Source organism: Ictalurus furcatus, chromosome 25, assembly GCF_023375685.1.
Source record: "Ictalurus furcatus strain D&B chromosome 25, Billie_1.0, whole genome shotgun sequence".
In the NCBI taxonomy this organism is placed as follows: domain Eukaryota; kingdom Metazoa; phylum Chordata; class Actinopteri; order Siluriformes; family Ictaluridae; genus Ictalurus; species Ictalurus furcatus.
The window spans coordinates 2,870,159-2,890,838 of record NC_071279.1 but is presented as its reverse complement, the minus strand read 5'-3'; the positions used below and the strand labels follow the sequence as shown (position 1 = coordinate 2,890,838).

General features: G+C 38.9%; 1 protein-coding gene across 3 annotated transcripts in view; it reads left to right on the top strand.

Annotated features, from left to right (window-relative positions):
- ppp2r5cb (protein phosphatase 2, regulatory subunit B', gamma b) overlaps window positions 1-18,752 on the top strand; it is a 35,799-nt gene extending 17,047 nt beyond the window's left edge. For 2 of the 3 annotated variants that reach the window (XM_053614398.1, XM_053614399.1), the window contains 12 exons: window positions 7,235-7,345; window positions 7,475-7,567; window positions 7,649-7,779; window positions 7,873-7,932; window positions 8,114-8,222; window positions 8,722-8,775; window positions 9,186-9,356; window positions 12,122-12,249; window positions 12,540-12,641; window positions 12,720-12,792; window positions 13,490-13,606; window positions 16,656-18,752. In XM_053614398.1, the coding sequence (XP_053470373.1) occupies window positions 7,235-7,345; window positions 7,475-7,567; window positions 7,649-7,779; window positions 7,873-7,932; window positions 8,114-8,222; window positions 8,722-8,775; window positions 9,186-9,356; window positions 12,122-12,249; window positions 12,540-12,641; window positions 12,720-12,792; window positions 13,490-13,606; window positions 16,656-16,790 (1,284 nt within the window). In that variant the 3' untranslated portion in view covers window positions 16,791-18,752. Of the gene's footprint in view, window positions 1-7,234; window positions 7,346-7,474; window positions 7,568-7,648; window positions 7,780-7,872; window positions 7,933-8,113; window positions 8,223-8,721; window positions 8,776-9,185; window positions 9,357-12,121; window positions 12,250-12,539; window positions 12,642-12,719; window positions 12,793-13,489; window positions 13,607-15,388; window positions 15,453-16,655 lie in introns of all 3 variants that reach the window. The other variant, XR_008384685.1, reaches the window with a different exon arrangement.
- Window positions 18,753-20,680: the final 1,928 nt, after the last annotated feature.

Genomic DNA, 20,680 nt, shown 5'->3' with positions numbered 1-20,680 from the left:
ATAAATAAATAAATAAATGTAGGAGTGTCTGAGGCTCGAATACCCGAGCTCCGCGGCCTCGTTCTCAGGCACTGTGGATTGTAGCGGCGCAGGGCTGGTGTCATTTGAAAGCTAATGAAGATCTCTTTTTAACTGTTACAACGTGGTTGTGTAACTTTATAACCTATAATGCGTGTCCGTCTCTGTGGTACGTCGGCGCGCTCTCTCTATTTTTTAACGGGTTGTGCAGATTTGGGACCTCTGGTGTTCAAACAGTGCAGTTGCGTTAGTTGCATAATTATTACGATGCTGACATACACCATGTGAATCTCACGTTGCACGGCTTCAGACGTTTGCATCACGATGCATCGTGTCACAGTGCATCATTACACTCTCAGTATTCTGTTAATACAAGTGATTTTAGTTCAACAAAAAATGATATTATATTATTATATAAAACATAATTTTAAAGGTCAAATTATGGACCATGTTTCTTTCTCATGGGATGATATTGGTGGAAATACTCAACCTTGGCAGAAAAGCAGAAAATCAGCCAGCAAAGAAGTACAGAACTGTTTGTTTTGTCTTATTTAAGCCATCAAAAAGCTGACATTAAAACTGCTGCGGATTTAGAGCAGGATTATCATTAGTTATACTGTGTAAAAATGGTAGTGTAACCATAGTAAACTACAGTTACACTTGCATACAGTAGTTAAGCTCACAGCTTCTTTACTGAGATGCGGCACAGCTGCGGGTAACACACACGATCTTTCGCTCTCACGCGCTCTCTAATAACTATTTATTATAATTCATTCAAATAAATGTAATCTTATCGCACTACTTTATCTCTGTGTATGATTTAGAGCGGGTAGAATCCTAGATCTAACGACCCGTATATAAAACAACTAATGAAAATGAACCGATATATTTATCCTTTAAGTCAAATTTTGCACTGCGAACATCAAAGACAGCTTGAACTTGTCAACGCTGGCAAGTAACCATGGTAACCAAGTCTCCACGTCATGCGTGAAAATCGTGTAACGTGCACCTAGCCCTGGATTATCCCTTACTTATGCGTTAGACGTCGTTTTATAGTTGCGCTAGTAGAGTAAGGTTGTATGGCTGTCTCGTTTTGATCTCACTGATCATTAGATCGAAGAACACGGACACGTTATGCTTACAAGTACCTGTGTGTTTGTTCAAATTACATCTCACTCAGACAATAAAGCCGTTTTTCAGATAATTACTTCCTCTCGGCACGGATCCACTTAGTGGGAGATTACGCCCAGTTACAATCACCACTTAAAGCACAATTTATTATTCATTCATCCTCAGTAACTACTTACTCCTGGTCTGAGTAGCGGTGGATCCAGAGACTATCCCTGGAACACAATGCACACACACTTTCACAAGAATCCACAGCTAGGGACAGTTTGGCATAGCCAACCTGTCTGTAGTGATGCATTATATTTAAATCTTCATCTGCATTCTTTCTTTTGTCCTTTTAAGAAGAGCAAAAGGTTAGAACTTGTGTAAAAGTATGCCTGCTTGCTTGTTTTAATATCCTTCTTCCTTATTTACTCTCTTGTTCCAGGGCTTGCTTAAAAACTTTGACGATGATAATAGTACATCAGTGGGTCTTAAAGTAATAAGATCGTATTTGAGGTATATTTTGGTCAGGGACTGTTAGTTCAGCTGGAGTGCTTCGGTTGACCTAGCCACAGCTCTCTGGTGCCAGCATTAGCAATTTCTGTGCTGAATAACATCCCTTTGATATTTATCAAACACTGGCCTACATGTTAAGCAGGAAACCACTTTTAATCGAAGTGCAAATTGAATCCTTCTCCTTATTCTGCTCCTATTTAATCCCTGTAGCATAAAAACATTGTAAAGCTCCCAATATCAGCATGATAATATACTCGTACTCTAGAGTTCCCTTATCCCATCCCCTTTAGAACATGAACACTTTGAAGTTCTTTTGCTTTTATCATCAAAGTGTAAAGATGAGTCTGAACCCTGAAGAGTGCAAATCTTATGTTTATCGTCTTTGTGGGTAGACTGTGTTGCCTTTGTCTCACCAGATAGCAATTAGGGCTCGGTTTATTGGAGAAGAAGCTATTTATTAAGCACAAGGTCATGTGGCTTGTTCGTCCACAACATGGTGCATAGTGCTTAGTAAAATGATGCTGTAGGCTAGGGTCTGTAATGGAAAGACACGTCAGGTGCTTTGGCTTCACAGAACACCACTTTTCTGCTGACAGAAAGCTAGATAATATAAATGCTAATGTCTTTAGTATGAAATACCTTTCAGTATAACATACGCTGGTGCTTGAAAGTTTGTGAACCCTTTAGAATTTTCTATATCTCTGCATAAATGTGACCTAAAACAACATCAGGTTTTCACACAAGTCCTAAAAGTAGATAAAGAGGACCCACGTAAACAAATGACAGGAATATTATATATAGTATCAGGTGTGACCCCCGCCTTGTGCAGCAATAACTGCAGCTAAACATTTCCGGTAACTGTTGATCAGTCCTGCACATCGGCTTGGAGGAACTTTAATCCATTTCCTAGTACAGAACCGCTTCAACTCTGAGATGTTGGTGGGTTTCCTCACTGACCTGCTTTGACTGACTTTGACTTTCCATTCCAAAACATTAGTTTTATTCTTCTTTGACTATTCTTTGGTAGAACGACTTGTGTGTGCTTAGGTTGTCTTGCTGCATGACCCACTTTCTCTTCAGATTCAGTTCATGGACAGATGTCCTGATATTTTCCTTTTGAATTTATTGGTATAATTCAGAATTAATTTGTTCCATCAATGATGGCAAGTCGTCCTGGGCCAGATGCAGCAAAACAGGCCCAAACCTCGATACTACCATCACCATGTGTTACAGATGAGTCAAGGTTCTTATGCTGGAATGCACTGTTTTCATTTCTCTAAACATAACGCTTCTCATTTAAACCACAAATTCTATTTTGGTCTCATCTATAAACAAAACATTTTTCCATTTGCCTTCAGGCTTGTACATGTGATCGTTAGCAATGTGCAGAGGGGTAGCAGTGTTGTTGGGTTTTTTTGGGGTTTTTTTTCCCCCCTTGCAACACTGCTATGCACACCATTGTTCAGTGTTCTCCTGCTGGTGGACTCATGAACATTAACATTAGCCAATGAGAGAGAGGCCTTTAGTCGCTTAGAAGTTACCCTGGGTTATTTTGTGACCTTGCAGCCTATAACATGTCTTGCTCTTGGAGTGATCTTTGTTGGTCAACCATTCCTGGGGAGCTTAACAATGGTCTTAAATTTCCTCCGTATGTACACGATCTGTCTGACTGTGGATTGGTGGAGTCCAAACTCTTTAGAGATGGTTTTCTGAACATCAACTCTTTTTTTTTTCTTTTTCCTGAGGTCCTCAGAAATCTCCTTTGTTCATGCCGTGATACACTTCAACAAACGTGTGTTGTGAAGATCAGACTCTTATAGATCCCTGTTCTGTAAATAAAACCGAGCACTCACACCTGATTGTGATCCCATTGATTGAAAACACCTAACTCTAATTTCACCTTCAAATTAAACTGCTAATCCTAGAGGTTCACATCGTTTTCTTCAACAAATCAATAACCAAGTATTATACTTGTCTCATTTGTTTAATTGGGTTCTCTTTATCTACTTGTAGGACGTGCGTGAAAAATCTGATGATGTTTGAGGTCATATTTATGCAGATATAGGAATTCACAAACTTTCAAGCACCATTGTACAAAAATATACTGTTTCTCTTCACAAAAACACATTTAGTGCAGGCTCTAAGCTAGGATCGGACAAAATGACAGAAATATCAATTCACAAGGCATTCCTCTGATACACAGGGTGTAGTGTACTATATGCCATACTATACATGGCAGTGGTAGCTCAGTGGTTAAGACATTGGGCTATTGATCGGAAGGTCAAACCCCAGCACTGCCAAGCCACCACTGCTGGGCCCTTGAGCAAGGCCCTTTACCCTCAACTGCTCAGATGCACAAATGATAAGTGCAAGTCACTCTGGATAAGGGCGTCTGCCAAATGCCATAAATGTAAATCTATATGCTTGCTCACAAACCAAATACAGTAGTGTTGCATATATAATAAAATTGTAAATAATTTGTTTACTATTAAGAAAATTTAGACTATATATCCCATTGTTTGTATTTAAAGAATAACACATAAAAATAAATATTTAATAGAATTTAAATGTTTCCATTTTAAAGATTAAGCACAAAGTTTTAACACATTAACTGCTTCCAGCATCTTTTATTATTTTTAACAAACCGTAAAAAAAAAAATTAAAAGATATCACAGTTTCCATGATGCTTCATTATAAAGTTATATTGCCCAGCCCTGATTGAAACTGTACACTTACAGTTATTCCATAGTTAATTCTGTACAGCTTTTTGTATTATAAAATCAGGAACACAGTTTGGCTTTAAGTATTTGATTATTTCATAAACTAATGCTTTATTAATCCCCACATAGAGAAATTCATGGCCTTTTGATCGAACTGTTCTCACGTTTTAGAGTAGTAATGTGCTAAAACGTTAGGGTGCATTCACATTCGTAACATTTGCCTCCAGTCCACTTGAGCTGTCGAGGACACGACGGTGACACGCTGTCCAAGACCACCTGGTCCGAGACCGGGTCAATCTCCCGGTCGATCTCGGTGCTTTTCCAAATGAGCGCTAGCACAGTTCGATAGCAGTGAGAAAGCGTTTCAACTCTGAATTGACTCAGCTGCATGAAATGACCCAAATGCGCTGTTTAAAAAAAATAAATGTGTTGTTTATTTTTTTTAAATAAAGATTTTTGAATATAGTTCAAAAATATGGTTCTTTAGTCTGTTCACTTGCTCTTGTGTATACGCAGCACAACAGATTTTTACCGTATGTTGGTTAATAATGATGATCATCAAAAATGTCATATGTTCATTCTAGACAATTCTGAACACACGATTCTGGACTCTAGCGTACTGTTTCTCCAAGCATTTGACAGTTAAAAGAGAGAGAAAAAGCCGGCATATAGAAGGAGATCAAACAGGCTACAAAACTTAAAAACTAGCACTACAAAATGCACACTTCAGCAATTCTCATGAAGTAATGAGTGGCAGTGCACACACTGCTGCGGGAACCTGTGCAATATTTTGGTTTTCAGAGCTCAGAATGCTCAGTTTTAAAGGTCATGTATTGTTTCTGTGGTTGTGGGTTTGACGTTGATGACACAAGCGCTACAAAGCGCACAAGGAACTGTAGGCCCTCTGTTCCAGTTCCAGGCCGTAGTTTCCGGGCTAAATTTTCAGTGGGGAAGATGGCGAACGTGCATACTTGTTTTCTGATGCATTGTGTATGACGAGTTTAGTCCTTTTATAATTGTATATCCTTCATATATTGACACATAGGCCTGCTTCTGATTAAGCACAGATGGGACAATGAGAATAATGTATGCACCTATAAGATCATTTGATGCTACAGTACAGATGTTGGGTCTGTTTTAGGGTGCATACAGGTACCTTTCCCCAAGATAAAGAAGAATGAGGGAGGGATCATTCCATCTCAAGTGGTCCAATACTTGCGCAGTTGGTTGCTGGACCATTTTTAATTTTCCTAATTTTGTTTTCATTGATCACGTCTATGTATTGTCATTGCAAAATCATCAGGATTGATTGAAATTTTTTTTTTTTTTTAATTTATTTATATTAGCCCTCCACTAATATTGGCACCCTTGGTAAATATGAGCAAAGAAAGCTGTGACAAATTGTCTTTATTGTTTAATCTTTTGATCTTTTTGTTCAAATAATTCACAAACATACTGTGCTCTCATGGATATCAAACAATTGCAAACACAAGAAGGATTTATATATATATATATATATATATATATATATATATATATATATATATATATATATATATATATATATATATATATACATATATAAAAATCTGTTAAATATAGGTGTGCAGGAATTATTGGCACCCCTATGAATTCATATGAGGAAAAATATGTATTTGAAGTGTATTCCCATTTATATTTTAGATTTTTTTTTTTTCAGTACACCTGGGTGATTAGGAACAGGAAGTTGTTCAACCATGACTTCCTGTTTCACAGGGGTATAGGACAAATTCCCTTAGTCATTCAGAACAATGGGTAAGACCAAGGAATATAGCTGTGATGTGTGGGGAAAAGGTTGTTGCACTTCACAAAATGGGAAGTGTCTATAAGAAAACAGCACAAGCATTGAAAATGCCCATTTCCACCATCAGGGCAATAATTAAGAAGTGTGAAAATAAGGCCTAAATTGGCATTAAAATGCCATAAATTCACATTTCAAAGGTCTTAAAAATGCAACCGAACCAACACTGTAAAGCAGATTTAGATTTTATTTCATTGCTGTTAGAGACGGTAAACCCGTGTGACTGTTGCACTCGGAGTGTGTGTGTGGCTCATCAGTGTTTTAGAGCGGTTCGCGCCACACCGACTTCATCTCTGTCTGTGCTGTGAGTCTGAGTCGCTTTTAACCTGCATTTAGACACGACATGCACCAGATTCATTTTGGTTTTACGTTAGCGTAATCTCAAACATTTTTGTGGGCAGAGGTTTACAGTATTTCACCTGATTGGTGATGAGAAGTGAATTTAAAAAACTGTTGCCAACTAAAAGGAGGTCACCCTGCGGTTTTTCGCCAAAATAAAAGCCACGAGATCTAACACATGAAAGTGAATTAAGTCAGAAATATGTTATTACTGTTTGTACCCCAATTTATATATTTATGAATTATTATTATTATTATTATTATTATTATTATTATTAAGAGCAATAGTAGTGTTACAAAATGGCAAAGGTTTTTTAAAATATGAAATTAAAAATATTAAACATAGTAGTCTCCCATATCCCTCTATAAAGGTTTACCTTGCTATAGTTTACTTAAACCCAGAAATGGCTGTATATGCATGAACAAAATCCCTTATAGCTGATGTATCGTGTACCATGATTGAAGTGACGTGCAGGTCTTAAAATGTTTTGGAAACGTCTTGAATATGGTATTAAAAAGTATTAAATTTGAAGTGCTGATACCTGCAGATACCCTGCATTACAAGGGAATACTCAAGTAAAAATTAAATATCAAATTTGGGACTTGTATTGATTATATGATCATTAGACGTGTTGAGAAACCATTATAATTTAACGATGTTCTAAATAAACTGTTAATGTTTTCTCTTCAGTTTGCAATCAACATGTTCAGGACATTACCGCCCTCATCCAACCCGACAGGGGCAGAATTTGACCCAGAGGAGGATGAGCCCACGTTAGAGGCTGCCTGGCCACACCTGCAGGTACACACACCTACACAAATACACACCTGGCCATGCATGTGGCATTACATACATTCCACACCTGTCCACACTACATGACTCCTTTTATTCTTTTTTTTTTTCCCTTTCCTTTTTATCTTTTTTCCTCAGCTCGTCTATGAATTCTTCCTTCGGTTTTTAGAGTCTCCAGACTTCCAACCAAACATAGCCAAAAAGTACATCGACCAGAGATTTGTCATGCAGGTATGTCCCTACAGCAAATGTTTTCAGTGAGCGTTGTTATCGGCTAAAATGCAAGTCCTATAATTATGGGTGTATTTTCAGCTCTTAGAACTCTTTGACAGTGAAGACCCCAGAGAAAGAGACTTCTTGAAAACCACTCTGCATCGCATTTATGGCAAATTCCTAGGCCTCCGGGCCTACATCAGGAAGCAGATTAATAACATATTCTATAGGTGGGTTTTGTACATGTGAATACGCGTATATTTAAGCACTCTTTGTGTTTTGTATTTAGTATGTCTTAGTAATGCTACTGGATGTCATTTCAGGTTCATCTATGAAACAGAGCACCATAATGGAATAGCAGAGTTACTTGAAATATTAGGAAGGTATGTGTATACGTTTAAGTTTTTTCAGGAAGTATTCAATGAGAGATTCTGCCTGTCAGTCCAGCCTTCTTTCATGCTTCTTTTTCTTTTTTGTTTTTGCTTTTTTATTTCTGTGTGAATTGCGAAACGGCTACAACGAAGGTCTATTATACCGGCTCAGTTAATGTCTGTCTTTTTTCAGCATAATCAATGGGTTTGCCTTACCACTGAAAGAAGAGCACAAGATATTCTTGTTGAAAGTTTTGTTGCCTTTGCATAAAGTCAAGTCTCTCAGTGTTTACCACCCGCAGGTATGAACGCTCATCTTTTTGCCTCTGCTTTTATTGATTTTTTAAAAAATTTTTTTCTTCTTATTTGACATTTTTTAGTGTGGTGGAATGTTAAATAAATGTGTTTATGAAGTATGCACTGATGAGAGGTAGTGCTTGATAGGAATAGCCTTTTTTATGTTTTCTAAGAGTTGTTTATTATATTATCCCGCATGAATCTGGCTCATTAGGATGAAAGCATTAAACAAGATGATGCCTATGAGGCAGGCAATAAAATTACATGTTTTACGTGTTCATACTTTGATCGCCTCAAGAAACTTCAGTGTCTTAATGAGTGAATTTTTGCTGCCTCCAAGCCAGTAATACTGTTCATTTTGTGCTGACGCATGTCTATTTGCACAGGGAAGTGACTGTAAACTTGCAGGGTTTTGCATTAGGATAGGATAATATCCTACCACTCTAACGATGCATTTAATATCGCAAAATGTGTGCTTTTTTTTTTTTTTGTTGTTGTTTCTAGCTGGCGTACTGTGTGGTACAGTTCTTAGAGAAGGACAGCACTCTCACTGAGCCGGTACGTTCAGCCTCCTTTCTGACGCTTATTTTAAATAAGCAGTAAAACATGACTTGCCTGTAGACAGACACTCCTACAGACACGGGCATATTTATGGAATGCTCGGACTTCATGACGTGACACTTATGAATTCATGCTAGCTTTTGTGCTGCTTCGTTTGTTAGCACGCTGGTCAAGTTGCTTTATCGGAAAGATTATCTTACCTTTCTTTAGGTAATATGACTTTCATATATGCCTCAAGATTCTTTCCGTTATATGCGGCAGACATTATTACTTTGTACAAATGGTCAGCACCTCATTGCTACCATTTTGATCACTTTTCTGTTTCTGTATATCAGCTTCCTTCTAGGTGTTGTTTTTATTGCACTGCATATTTTTAAACTGGCATCTTTGGACTGAAATTTCAACAGGTGGTCATGGCTCTTCTGAAGTACTGGCCGAAGACCCACAGCCCAAAGGAGGTGATGTTCCTCAATGAGCTTGAGGAGATCCTGGATGTAATCGAGCCCTCCGAGTTTGTCAAAGTTATGGAGCCTCTCTTCAGGCAGCTGGCGAAATGTGTCTCCAGTCCACACTTTCAGGTCAGTCTGCACTATTTTCAGAACCGTTGAGTAAAGGTAAATTAGTGTAGAAAAATGTAATTGATTTAATATATTTAATTAATTTCATTATTGATCCATCCAGGAGATATTTTTTTTTAAGTAGTCCAAGTTACAAAAAAGTTTCGCTCAATGAAGACTTGAAACAGATTGTTCAGTGCTGAAGTTGTAGAGGCGTCTAATGTATCTGCCGTGACCAGCATTTTATTGACGTTTGTACTGACAGTAATTCATCAGGTTTCAGCAGATTTATTTGGAGGCCTCGCAGGTAGATTTGTTTTTCTAATGTGGTTTAATGGTAAAAAATGGTCTGCACTTATATAGCGCTTTTTTAACCTTGGCAGTTCTACAAAGCACTTTACACTGTGTCTCATTCATCCATTCACATACTCACACACCAATGGTAGCAGAGCTGCCATGCAAGGCGCTAACTTGCCATCGGGAGCAACCTGGGGTTCAGTGTCTCGCCCAAGGACACTTCGGTATGTGGAGTCACGTGGGCCGGGAATCGAACCGCCAAACCTACGATTAGTGGACAACCAGCTCTACCACCTGATCCACAGCCGCTCGTTATTGAATACATTACACTGACACGGTTTTTAATATGATAATTGGTGGTCGTGCGTAATAGTAATTGCCCATAGTAGGGCTGCACGATTATGGCCAAAATGATAATCCCGATTATTTAACACGATTATTAATTGATTTTTAGTGACAACATATTTTTATTACACTTTCACATTTAAGTTTTCTCATGCCACAGTATAACACACAAGTAGGCATGAGAAAACTTGAGCTGGTCAATTATGACAGAATTTCGGAACATAGTGTGAGCCATGACATTAATTTACCTTCTGATAAACTAAATTTAATATTTTCAGTTCGTTTTACAGACTGTATGTATAAAAAAAAAATAAATAAAATAAAAAAAAAGCAACCGTTAACCTGTTCCACCTTGTAAACAAATACAATAAACATCAATGTTCAGTGTTTGAAGTCTGCTCCTCTTAAATATATTTAAAGCTACACTATTAGACATTTTCCGTTGTCATGGTTCTGGGCTGGAGTCAGTTCTCGAACCGCTCTGTGTATATTGTGTAGATATCTGAATAATCTCATATAGGATGTGATTGGGTGAGTTCATTTACCCGTCACATGCAAAGCGCTTTAGTTTAATGGTGTTCATTAGGGACCCACCGATCAGGATTTTTATGACCAAAACCGATCCAGATACCAATCTTTTTTATTTAAGCTTTAATCAGGAGGTCTGTCATAAACAGTTAAATTTAAGCTCTCTGCTCATGGTCACTGTTAATTGAGTTAAAATAATAGCAATGAGAAATACTGTTGGTTAATTGATAAATAAACAAGCATATAAAATATTTAAGAGTCTTAATTAAAAGTAGACTAACACAAAAATGATCCATATTAGGAAAAAGGCTAATAGCCTTCTAAGGAAATAGCTTACTAAGCTTAATGTCAAATTGATATTAAATACAACCCATAGTAATTAAACATTATTTAATTTCTCATTTTTAAAAATATATATTTTTTATATTAAATGATGTATTTATAAATAAGCACATCTTCTGTCTTTACATTTTAGTAGTTTTATTTTTGTTTGTTTATTTTAGATCGGTTCCCCCAGTACAGTGTTGCCATGTCTGCTGATAATATTGTGTTTTGGAGGATTAAATCAAAACATGGAAACTGGAGTTGACTTTTCTAGTGATATCTGGCAACCATGAGTTTAAATGAAGTGAATTAGAGTTAGTGAAGGAGAGCGGCAGTGTACTGTATGTTTACAGACTGAACGGTTGCTACTCTCGATTATGATTGGTGAGGAATTATGTAATAAAGAAGTTTGAATTAAACAACCATTGTAGAGTTAGCATTATTATTAATTTACTCTGCCCGAAGCCGCTGTGTCAACACGAGCAGGTCGCAGGTTCAGGTCATTTTGCGGGATCAAAAAAAGATGGCGGTTGTGAGATCGGGAAGTTGAAGCAGATGATGTACAGAGTTACTCTCGTCATCATAATGACTTCTCTGCAGTATTTCCACACTTGTTCGGTTGACTGAGGAGATGAAAAGCCTTGTGAAAGTAACTGTTGCTCGGTGTAGATGCATTTTGGACTTTCTGTAGTTTTTATCCCGATTGGATTATACAACGCCAAACAGGTCACTCGCACCGGTGCGAATAAACATTTATTCACATTCACACAAAATACTTTTCAATCACAAATGCGAGTGAAATTGTTGCACTGTAGAGCCCTGAGTTTATCTGCAAAGTTTTTTCCCCGTTCGGCGTGATGACGTTTAATGTCCCCGGCAACCTCTGTAGTACCATTTAGGATCATGTTAGTGTCATGATTTCCCCACACGCAAAGCGCTGGAACTCGAAGCGAAGCTGGCAGCTAGAGCGCTAAAATGCTAATCCCGTTTCCGGGTTTTGGCACTACAAAATGACGTCATCCCTGCGTCGCTCAGTGTGACTGGCTGTAAGTGTAGGAAGCGCTTGATTTTGATCTGCAGCTGAGTTTTCCATGAGCGGAGGACGAACTTTAAACGTTAATATCGCAGTCGATCATGTTCATTTAATCGTGGGCCGTCAAAATCGTAATCGCGATCGATATTCGATTAATTGTGCAGCCCTAGCCCATAGAATATAAATTGGCATTAGAAATATACATTTTTGTAGTTGTGTATTTGTTTTTGCCATGCTCCAACTTGCTCTGTTACAACAGGTTGCAGAGCGGGCCCTGTATTACTGGAACAACGAGTACATCATGAGTCTGATCAGTGACAATGCAGCCAGAATCCTGCCCATCATGTTTCCATCTCTTTACCGCAACTCCAAAACCCACTGGAACAAGTGAGTCACATTTCTGTTACAGTAGACCTCTTCTGGCATCTTTAAATGGAATTCCCTTTTGAGTTGTGTAAGTAGATTCGAAGTCATGAGGTCGAAAAAACATGTCTGCTTTAAACCCTTTATAGATATAAATGCTAAATACACAATGCTTTTTCTAATCATTAAGGTCTGCTAATCCCCCCCCCCCCGTGTTTATACTGATATGTTTAAAAGGATGTTTGTTGTTCTGTTCTGTGCAGTTTTCTTACGCTTGGACAGACATTAAATCATTTTGTCTTCCATTCCTCCAGGACAATCCATGGTTTGATCTACAACGCTTTAAAGCTCTTTATGGAGATGAATCAGAAACTCTTCGATGACTGCACACAGCAGTTCAGAGCAGAGAAAAACAAGTATGAACATGCCCAACTTTTTCTCCTTCTGTCTTTTTTGCTCATATGCACTCAAAACCTCGTTCTTTTGCCTTTTAGAGAGAAGCTAAAGTGGAAAGAGCGCGAGGAAGCCTGGATAAAGATAGAAAACCTTGCCAAGTCAAACCCCCAGGTGAGTGGCTTCTCCTTATGTTCCTCACTTGTAAAGACAAAATGCACAGCAATGATTGATCGCAACCTGATGCAGTTTCTCACAGAGGTACTTAAGAGGTCATTGTTCCTCCTAAGAGTAGAAAGGCTTTTTTAAAACCTGTGAGATACAGTGCAGTCTTTTTGTACAAAATTTGTACAGTGACACTCTTTCTGATGCTTTGGAAGACTTAAAAGGTATTGCTTAATTTAAATAAATAAATAAAAGCCCCCTAGAAATTACATTATAGCCTTGTAGCTTTAATTTACATCTGAATGGGCTTAAACATATTGGAATTTTAACCTCTTATGTATTGCCCTAACCTTAATCAAAGCTCTTATCTTGCATCTCCAGCGGTTTACTTTTAAAATGTAACAAAAACATGATCTTAAACTGTGGTGTTTTGCTCATTTAAGTAACGTTATGTCAAACCTTCAGTAAAAGTTATGTACCATTACTAGCATAGTTTTTAAAATACAATGGGGTGGTTACCCACAAGGGCCACACCATGACCTCAGCTAGTACTTGTGGTATGGGGCTTATTTTATCGTGTTTGTCTGACACAAACACGTTTGCCAATCCCGCACTAGTGAGAGATCACTGAAAGGATTCAGCTGCTGTTTTACTCCCACATCGACATCATGTTCAGGTGTATTGTTGGTTTATTCCTGTTTTGCAGTTCCTCTTGTATATTGACTCGACCAGCTTGAGTAGCCCAATGGAGATCGAAACAGACGGCATAGGAATGGATGATGTCGCACTGCTCAAAAAGACAGTAGAAGAAGAAGCTACGCAGGTAAATACCACCACTCATTGAGAATAGATATATATTGCACCCGGAAAGTATTCACAGCGCTTCACTTTTCCCACATTTTGTTACGTTACGGTCTTATTCCAAAATGGATTAAATTCATTATTTTTCTCAAAATTCTACAAACAATACCCCATAATGACCACGTGAAAGACGTTTGTTTGAAATCTTTGCAAATTTATTAAAAATAAAAAAACGCACATGTACATAAGTATTCACAGCCTTTGCCATGACACTCAAAATTGAGCTCAGGTGCATCCTGTTTCCACTGATCATCCTTGAGATGTTTCTACAATTTGATTGGAATCCACCTGTGGTAAATTCAGTTGATTGGACATGATTTGGAAAGGCACACACCTGTCTATATAAGGTCCCACAGTTAACAATGCATATCAGAGCACAAACCAAGCCATGAAGTCCAAGGAACTGTCTGTAGACCTCCGAGACAGGATTGTATCGACGCACAGATCTGGGGAAGGGTACGGAAACATTTCTGCAGCATTGAAGGTCCCAATGAGCACAGTGGCCTCCATCAATTGTAAATGGAAGAAGTCTGGAACCACCAGGACTCTTCCTAGCGCTGGCCACCAGGCCAAACTGAGCGATCGGGGGAGAAGGGCCTTAATCAGGGAGGTGACCAAAAACCTGATGGTCACTCTGACAGAGCTCCAGCATGTCTTTGTGGAGAGAGGAGAACCTTCCAGAAGAACAACCATCTCTTCAGAACTCCCATCAATCAGGCCTGAATGGTAGAGTGGCCAGACGGAAGCCACTCCTCAGTAAAAGGCACATGACAGCCCACCTGGAAATTGCCAAAAGGCACCTGAAGGACTCTCAGACCACAGATTGAACTCTTTGGCCTGAATGGCAAGCGTCATGTCTGGAGGAAACCAGGCACCAGTCATCACCTGGTCAAAACCATCCCTACAGTGAAGCATGGTGGTGGCAGCATCATACTGTGGGGATGTTTTTCAGCGGCAGGAACTGGGAGACTAGTCAGGATCGAGGGAAAGATGAATGCAGCAATGTACAGAGACATCCTTGATGAAAACCTGCTCCAGAGCGCTCTGGACCTCAGACTGGGGCGACGGTTCATCTTCCAACAGGACAACGACCATAAGCACACAGCCAAGATAACAAAGGAGTGGCTACAGGACAACTCTGTGAATGTCCTTGAGTGGCCCAGCCAGAGCCCAGACTTGAGCATCTCTGGAGAGATTTGAAAATGGCTGTGCACTGATGCTCCCCATCCAAAGGTGCTTAACAAAGTATTGAGCAAAGGCTGTGAATACTTATGTACATGTACCTTTGTTTTTTTTTATTTTTAATAAATTTGCAAAGATTTCAAACAAACTTCTTTCACGTTGTCATTATGGGTATTGTTTGTAGAATTTTGAGGAAAATAATGAATTTAATTCATTTTGGAACATAACAGAAGGTGGGAAAATTGAAGCGCTGTGAATACTTTCCGGATGCACTGTAAATATATAACGTTTTTTATTATTGTTTTTTCCAGTTTCATTTTTATTGAACATTTCTGCTGTACATTTCTGCTGAACTGAACATTTCTTCTGAACATTTCTGCTGAACTAAACATTTCTGCTGAACATTTCTGCTGAACATTTCTGCTGAACATTTCTGCTGAACATTTCTGCTGGACATTTCCGCTGAACTAAACATTTCTGCTGAACATTTCTGCTGAGCACGTCTACCAAACATGTCTGCTGAACATACCTTTTTTCTTCTCTCCTCCCCTCCCTTTCCCAGATATTCCATTGAGAAGAAAAAAACAAAAACAAATTGATCAACACACAGCAGTAAACAGTCACAGGTTTTTTTTTCATTTTATACTAACAAAGGAAAACAAAATTAAAAGTAAACCCGCCCCCGCCCCCCCGGCTCATCATGGCTACCCAATAACTATTGCTGGTTATATAGATATTATAAGACCCAACAACAGGCACAAAAATTTAAGTGGGAACTGTCTGTAACTCCATAAAGTATACGATAAAAGGATGCCATTTATTAAAAAAAACTTGTCCGTACAACCCTTCATCGTATACCTTATTTTCTCGAGTTTTAAAAAAAAACATCACGTCCTTTAGCCACTGGGAGATAGATGGGTATTTAGCAGACCTCCAGTGCAACAGTAGGGAACGTCTTGCTATAAGGGATGTGAAAGCAATAACATCCTTTTGTATTGAGCTCAATGGAACTGAGTCATCAGGAATCCCAAATACAGCAATCAATGGACAAGGCTTTAAATCTACCCTAAGAATAGTGGACATGATGGTAAAAAAACCAGACCAAAAACCATGGAGATCAGGGCAAAAGAAAAATATATGGCCAAGATGGCAGGGAGAGCCATGGCATTTATCACACTTGTATCCTGACGTAGAAGACATCACAGAAAGTCTCGACTTGGACAGATGGACTCTGTTTAAAACTTTAAACTGTATAAGTCCAAGACGAGCACAAGAAGTGGTAGACTGTATCCTCCCTATAGCACGTTCCCAACACTCCTCACTTATCTGTACTCCTAACTCCGTTTCCCACGCATTCCTAATTTTGTTACACTACCTAGTGCCAGAATAACATCATAAATCCTAGAGATCATTCCTCTCTGATGTGGATTTATTATTGTTATTAGCAGTTTTTAACTGCTTTGTCAGTCAGTAGTCTGGAAGTATTTTAATATTTTTAATGTTTGTTTTTACTTATTTCCTAGTAACATTAAATTGCCCAGCCTAATGTTTGCTGCTGTTTAACAAGATGGCAATCGCAAACAAAGAAATCTTGGGCATAGTTTAAAAAAAAAGCTTGACTTTTTAATTTGAAATGTAAACCCGCATGTTCAAACATTAGTCAAGTTTTTCAGCACAGCTTTCGCGACATCATTCAGTGTTCTCTGGAGTTAGTAGTTAATACACTTGACGTATTATACCATTAAGTAGTGATGTCACACTTAACCATTACAGACCGATAACCCACTTCTTTTGTTACTAAAACCAGCCTGCTTATGTTTGTGTTGTAGATTCAGAGGGAGCAGCGGAAAGAGCGACCGTTAATGCGTCGCAAATCGGAGCTTCCTCATGACATGTCCACAGTAAAGGCTCTGGAAACTCACCGACGTGCAGAGGACATGATAACCACCCGTGATGGCCACTAAAGGAGCAGAGCAGCTCAGAGGCCGAGAACAGCACGCCCAGTGCACAGCAGCAGAGGCAGCAGCACAGGATGGCCTGGTGTGACCCGGAAACCTGGACACACTTTTAGCTCTGCTCCTATATAGAGCCACAGTGACCCTCTCTCGGCCAGTGCCCCTACGCTGGAGTTTTTATTTTTAGACCTTCTCAGGTGTACTGTTTTGTTTTTGTGTGGTCCCCCCCCCTTCCCCCCACAAATCTCTCCCTTTCTTGTCACATGCATCTGCACTGACTTCCCCCTCCTCATCACTTACCATTGTCATTAAAATAGTAGGTGCTAGGGTCATTTTCAGCACAGGAGCACTTGCGGTGCGACTGCTGACCATTGTGTTTTAATTGAGCAAAAGCCTCTCGCCCCACATGAAGACGGGAGAGTGCGGATTTTGGGTGAAAATGTGTATACATCTCTAACCTTTTGTTTTTCCTCAATGCTAGGACATAGCTGCTATTGCCTCCAGCTTTGTGCCTCAGACTGGTAGTTCATGTCCGTTTATGTGTGATTTGTTTGTTTTATGTGTTCTCTGGTCCAGCAATGGGGACTGTCAGCCAAGTGTCACTGTTTGTTTGGCAAAAGGAGCAGATTTATGGTATATATTTTAATTTTAAAATAAGCTTGCCAGACTTTTGGAAGCTCCTAACCTTTATGAATATCTAAAGGAAAATATTCCTCTGTAGAAATTAGGTCTTGTGCCAATTTATTTTGTTGTAATATATTTTTTAGATGCTATTCAGTACACCTGGCTATAAGTTCACCCAGACTGTGTGGATGTTCAAACAATGGTAAATGATTTGATGCTTTTGCGTCCATGTTTCATCGACCGTGATGGCTGTTTCAAGGAGTTACTTTTGGTGGAAGAACTGCCTGGAGCTGCCCTCATGGTGAGAATGCACCTAGGACTTCATTCCAAACAGCAGTCTATTTTGGATGGTTTTTAGCATTATCCGTTTCCTTAGGCCGAGATTAAAGGGGTCTCGTGACGTCCTTTTAGAGTTTACTCTAACGGACTTTGAACAAGCTGTGCGCGTTTCTTGTTTAGTTCGTATCCGCTGACTGGTCGTTTATGGATATGTAGACGCACCAGTTTGTCACAACAAAAAGTAAAACAAAGCCTTTAAATCGAGTGCCTTTTAGTTGGTAGACAACGTTGGCGAAATGCTGAAAGTTTGACAGTGCTGTAAGCTTATGTAAGATCTAAAAGCCACAAAGTGTTCTAATTTACAACCAATACGCTGTTACAGAAATACCTCCAGATTAGATGATGGAGAAGATGATGGTCATATCCAGTGACCTTTGATTAAAAACATGCACTGTGGGTTTAATTAGACGGCTTATCAAACGGCTGAAGGAGTCACCGTGTGACTCGGGATGGTGGAGTAACCTAATGAACAATAGAGATTAGGCCACATTTACCTAGTATGGTCCATATTGTGTCCAAAGAGGACAAAAGGCTTTGGTGTGGTTTATTTTTTTGTTTTTTTGTAATTTCATCTCTTTTGTTAGGTTAAAGACCTGGGCCATTGTTTGAACTTCCATTATGTGCTGAAGAGAGGCTCATAACATTCTGGGGGTCTTGTATATCTTTGGGAATTGTTCAAAATGATTGAAAGTATTTTTTTTTGTTTGTTTGTTCTTTTTGCTTGCATTAGCTTGTTCGATTTGAATGTGCAAGTTTGTATATAGGACTACAGTGATCAGTCTTTTTAATTGTCAAAGAATAGCAGTCACCAATAATTTGTTCCAAACTTCAGCTGTTTCTAAAGGCCAATGCATTTCTTTTCTTTTCTTTTTTTCTTTTTCTTTTCCACTATCCATATACTAGTGCTCTACAAGGAGTAAGTAGTGCATTAGAGCACTGCTACAGTGTGTGTCATCCTTTCCTCTGCAAACCGGAGCTTGTTTTCAGCATTAAACGGCTTTAAATGAACATCTCTGGAGGCTTTGTCTCTTGATGAAACAGAACCATTGCAAAGTGTCCTTTAGTCCGCACCCCTGCTCGATGGCTTCATTTAATATTGTACATATTATGTACTATTATTTTATCTTCTATCTATTATTAAATGATCGAGCTCTTACTTTGTACAAATTCTCATGTACAGATGAAAACGTTATTAGCAACCACATACAGTTGATAAAGTGGCACAAGCATCTGTACATGTTGCTATTTGCATTACAAATGTTTAGAGTTTAAATGCTATTTTTATCGATTTGTAATTCAGAACTTTTTATTTCAGAACTCTGTCATCTGTGATGCGATCTGTCATACGTTAGCCTTCGTGTGTGCTCTTAACCATTCTCAACTGGTGTACATCCTATAGAAAATAAAGAAAATTGGTGAGTTTTATATTTTCACGCAGAGAGCGAATGCAATCGTTTATACTTGTCGTTGTTCTATGTGTGAGCAAGTGAGTGACCGTTTGTAGTGCAGAAATCTATTAGGACACACTTTTTTTTTTCACAGGCTCAATACAGCAGGTGCTTTTGCCCCCTTAACACATGGATGTCCAATCTTATCTGCAAAGGGCCACTGTGGCTGTAGGTTTTCCACGAGCCACACCTGATTCCACTTGTTTAATCATTTGATCTTGACTTTCAATCGACTGCCAGGTATGGCTTCTGCTTGGTTGGATTAAAATCCTGCACTCATACCGGCCCTATCCGGATAAGATTGGACACCCCCGCCTAAATATGCAGGTCGGAGATCTCCAGGAACAAGGTTGGTGACCAATGTTCCTGAAGTCTTCAGTTCCAACCATAATCGTGCCCAACTGACCATCTAATCATTGCCTTAAGTTCTTGATCAACTAAAATAGTTATGTTAGATCTTGGATGGAGATGAAACCCGCAGGAAGGTAGACGTCCGGGAAGAGTGGTTGGCGACCACTCATGTAGGTGGTGGTGTGACTTGAGAACAACTGTTAATATCGGGAGAAAACAGTGTCTTCATGGTATTGCCTGAGATCCTTTACGAAAAAATGTTTTATTATGCATCAAGGTCTTGGAGCCATTATATTTTTGGATTGTCCGTCCATCCATTAGCATGATCTCTCAAGGACGTGTGGTTGAATGTTTGTTTGTAAGATTTATATGGAATTTTCATTGTAACCAGCAGATGAACTGGTTATATTTGGGAATTGATGTAAACGGGGTCAACGAACAGCAAGGTCAAATGTCTGGAAGGACCAGACTTGTTGGCATGGCGTTCTGCTTGTGGATACGATCTAAAGATGATGTATGAAAAAAGAAATCATGTGAGTCATGAGGGATGTGAGGCAGTATTCTAGAGCCATGTGGTGAAAGATTTACACTTGTATATCATCATAAGATACTACCAAATCAGCTGTACCTGTCTTTAATTCCAAGATTTGATCCATTCCATCATTCAACCATAGCTAGCAGACTAATCCAATTTTGAACCCAAACAGCTTATAGATGATCTATCTGTTGTTGTCCCCCTCCCCCAAAAATAATATTTAGCAGTTTATAAAATTCCCCCCCCCCCCCACTCCTGCATTTTATGGGTCATGATCCACTGGTTGAAAACCAGTCAAGTTGTCACAGCTGCGTCTCTCTCTATGCAGATGTTTGTTTGAGACACTTGCAGAAGGACTGGAGATTAGAAGGCACTGAATAATACAGTACATGGACACCTTGGTTCACACACGAGTAACTGCCATTGTAAAAATTCCAAAATTCTTTACTTGAGTAAAAAAACAAAAAAACAAAAAGAAAACATCTGCCTTAAATGAAACGCTGATTTTAGTTAATGACTGTAAATTGCTGCGTCTTTCACCAAGGAACATGAGAAAACATCAGCGAGGGCTAACTAAATAAGCAGGATAACGATCGAGTAGT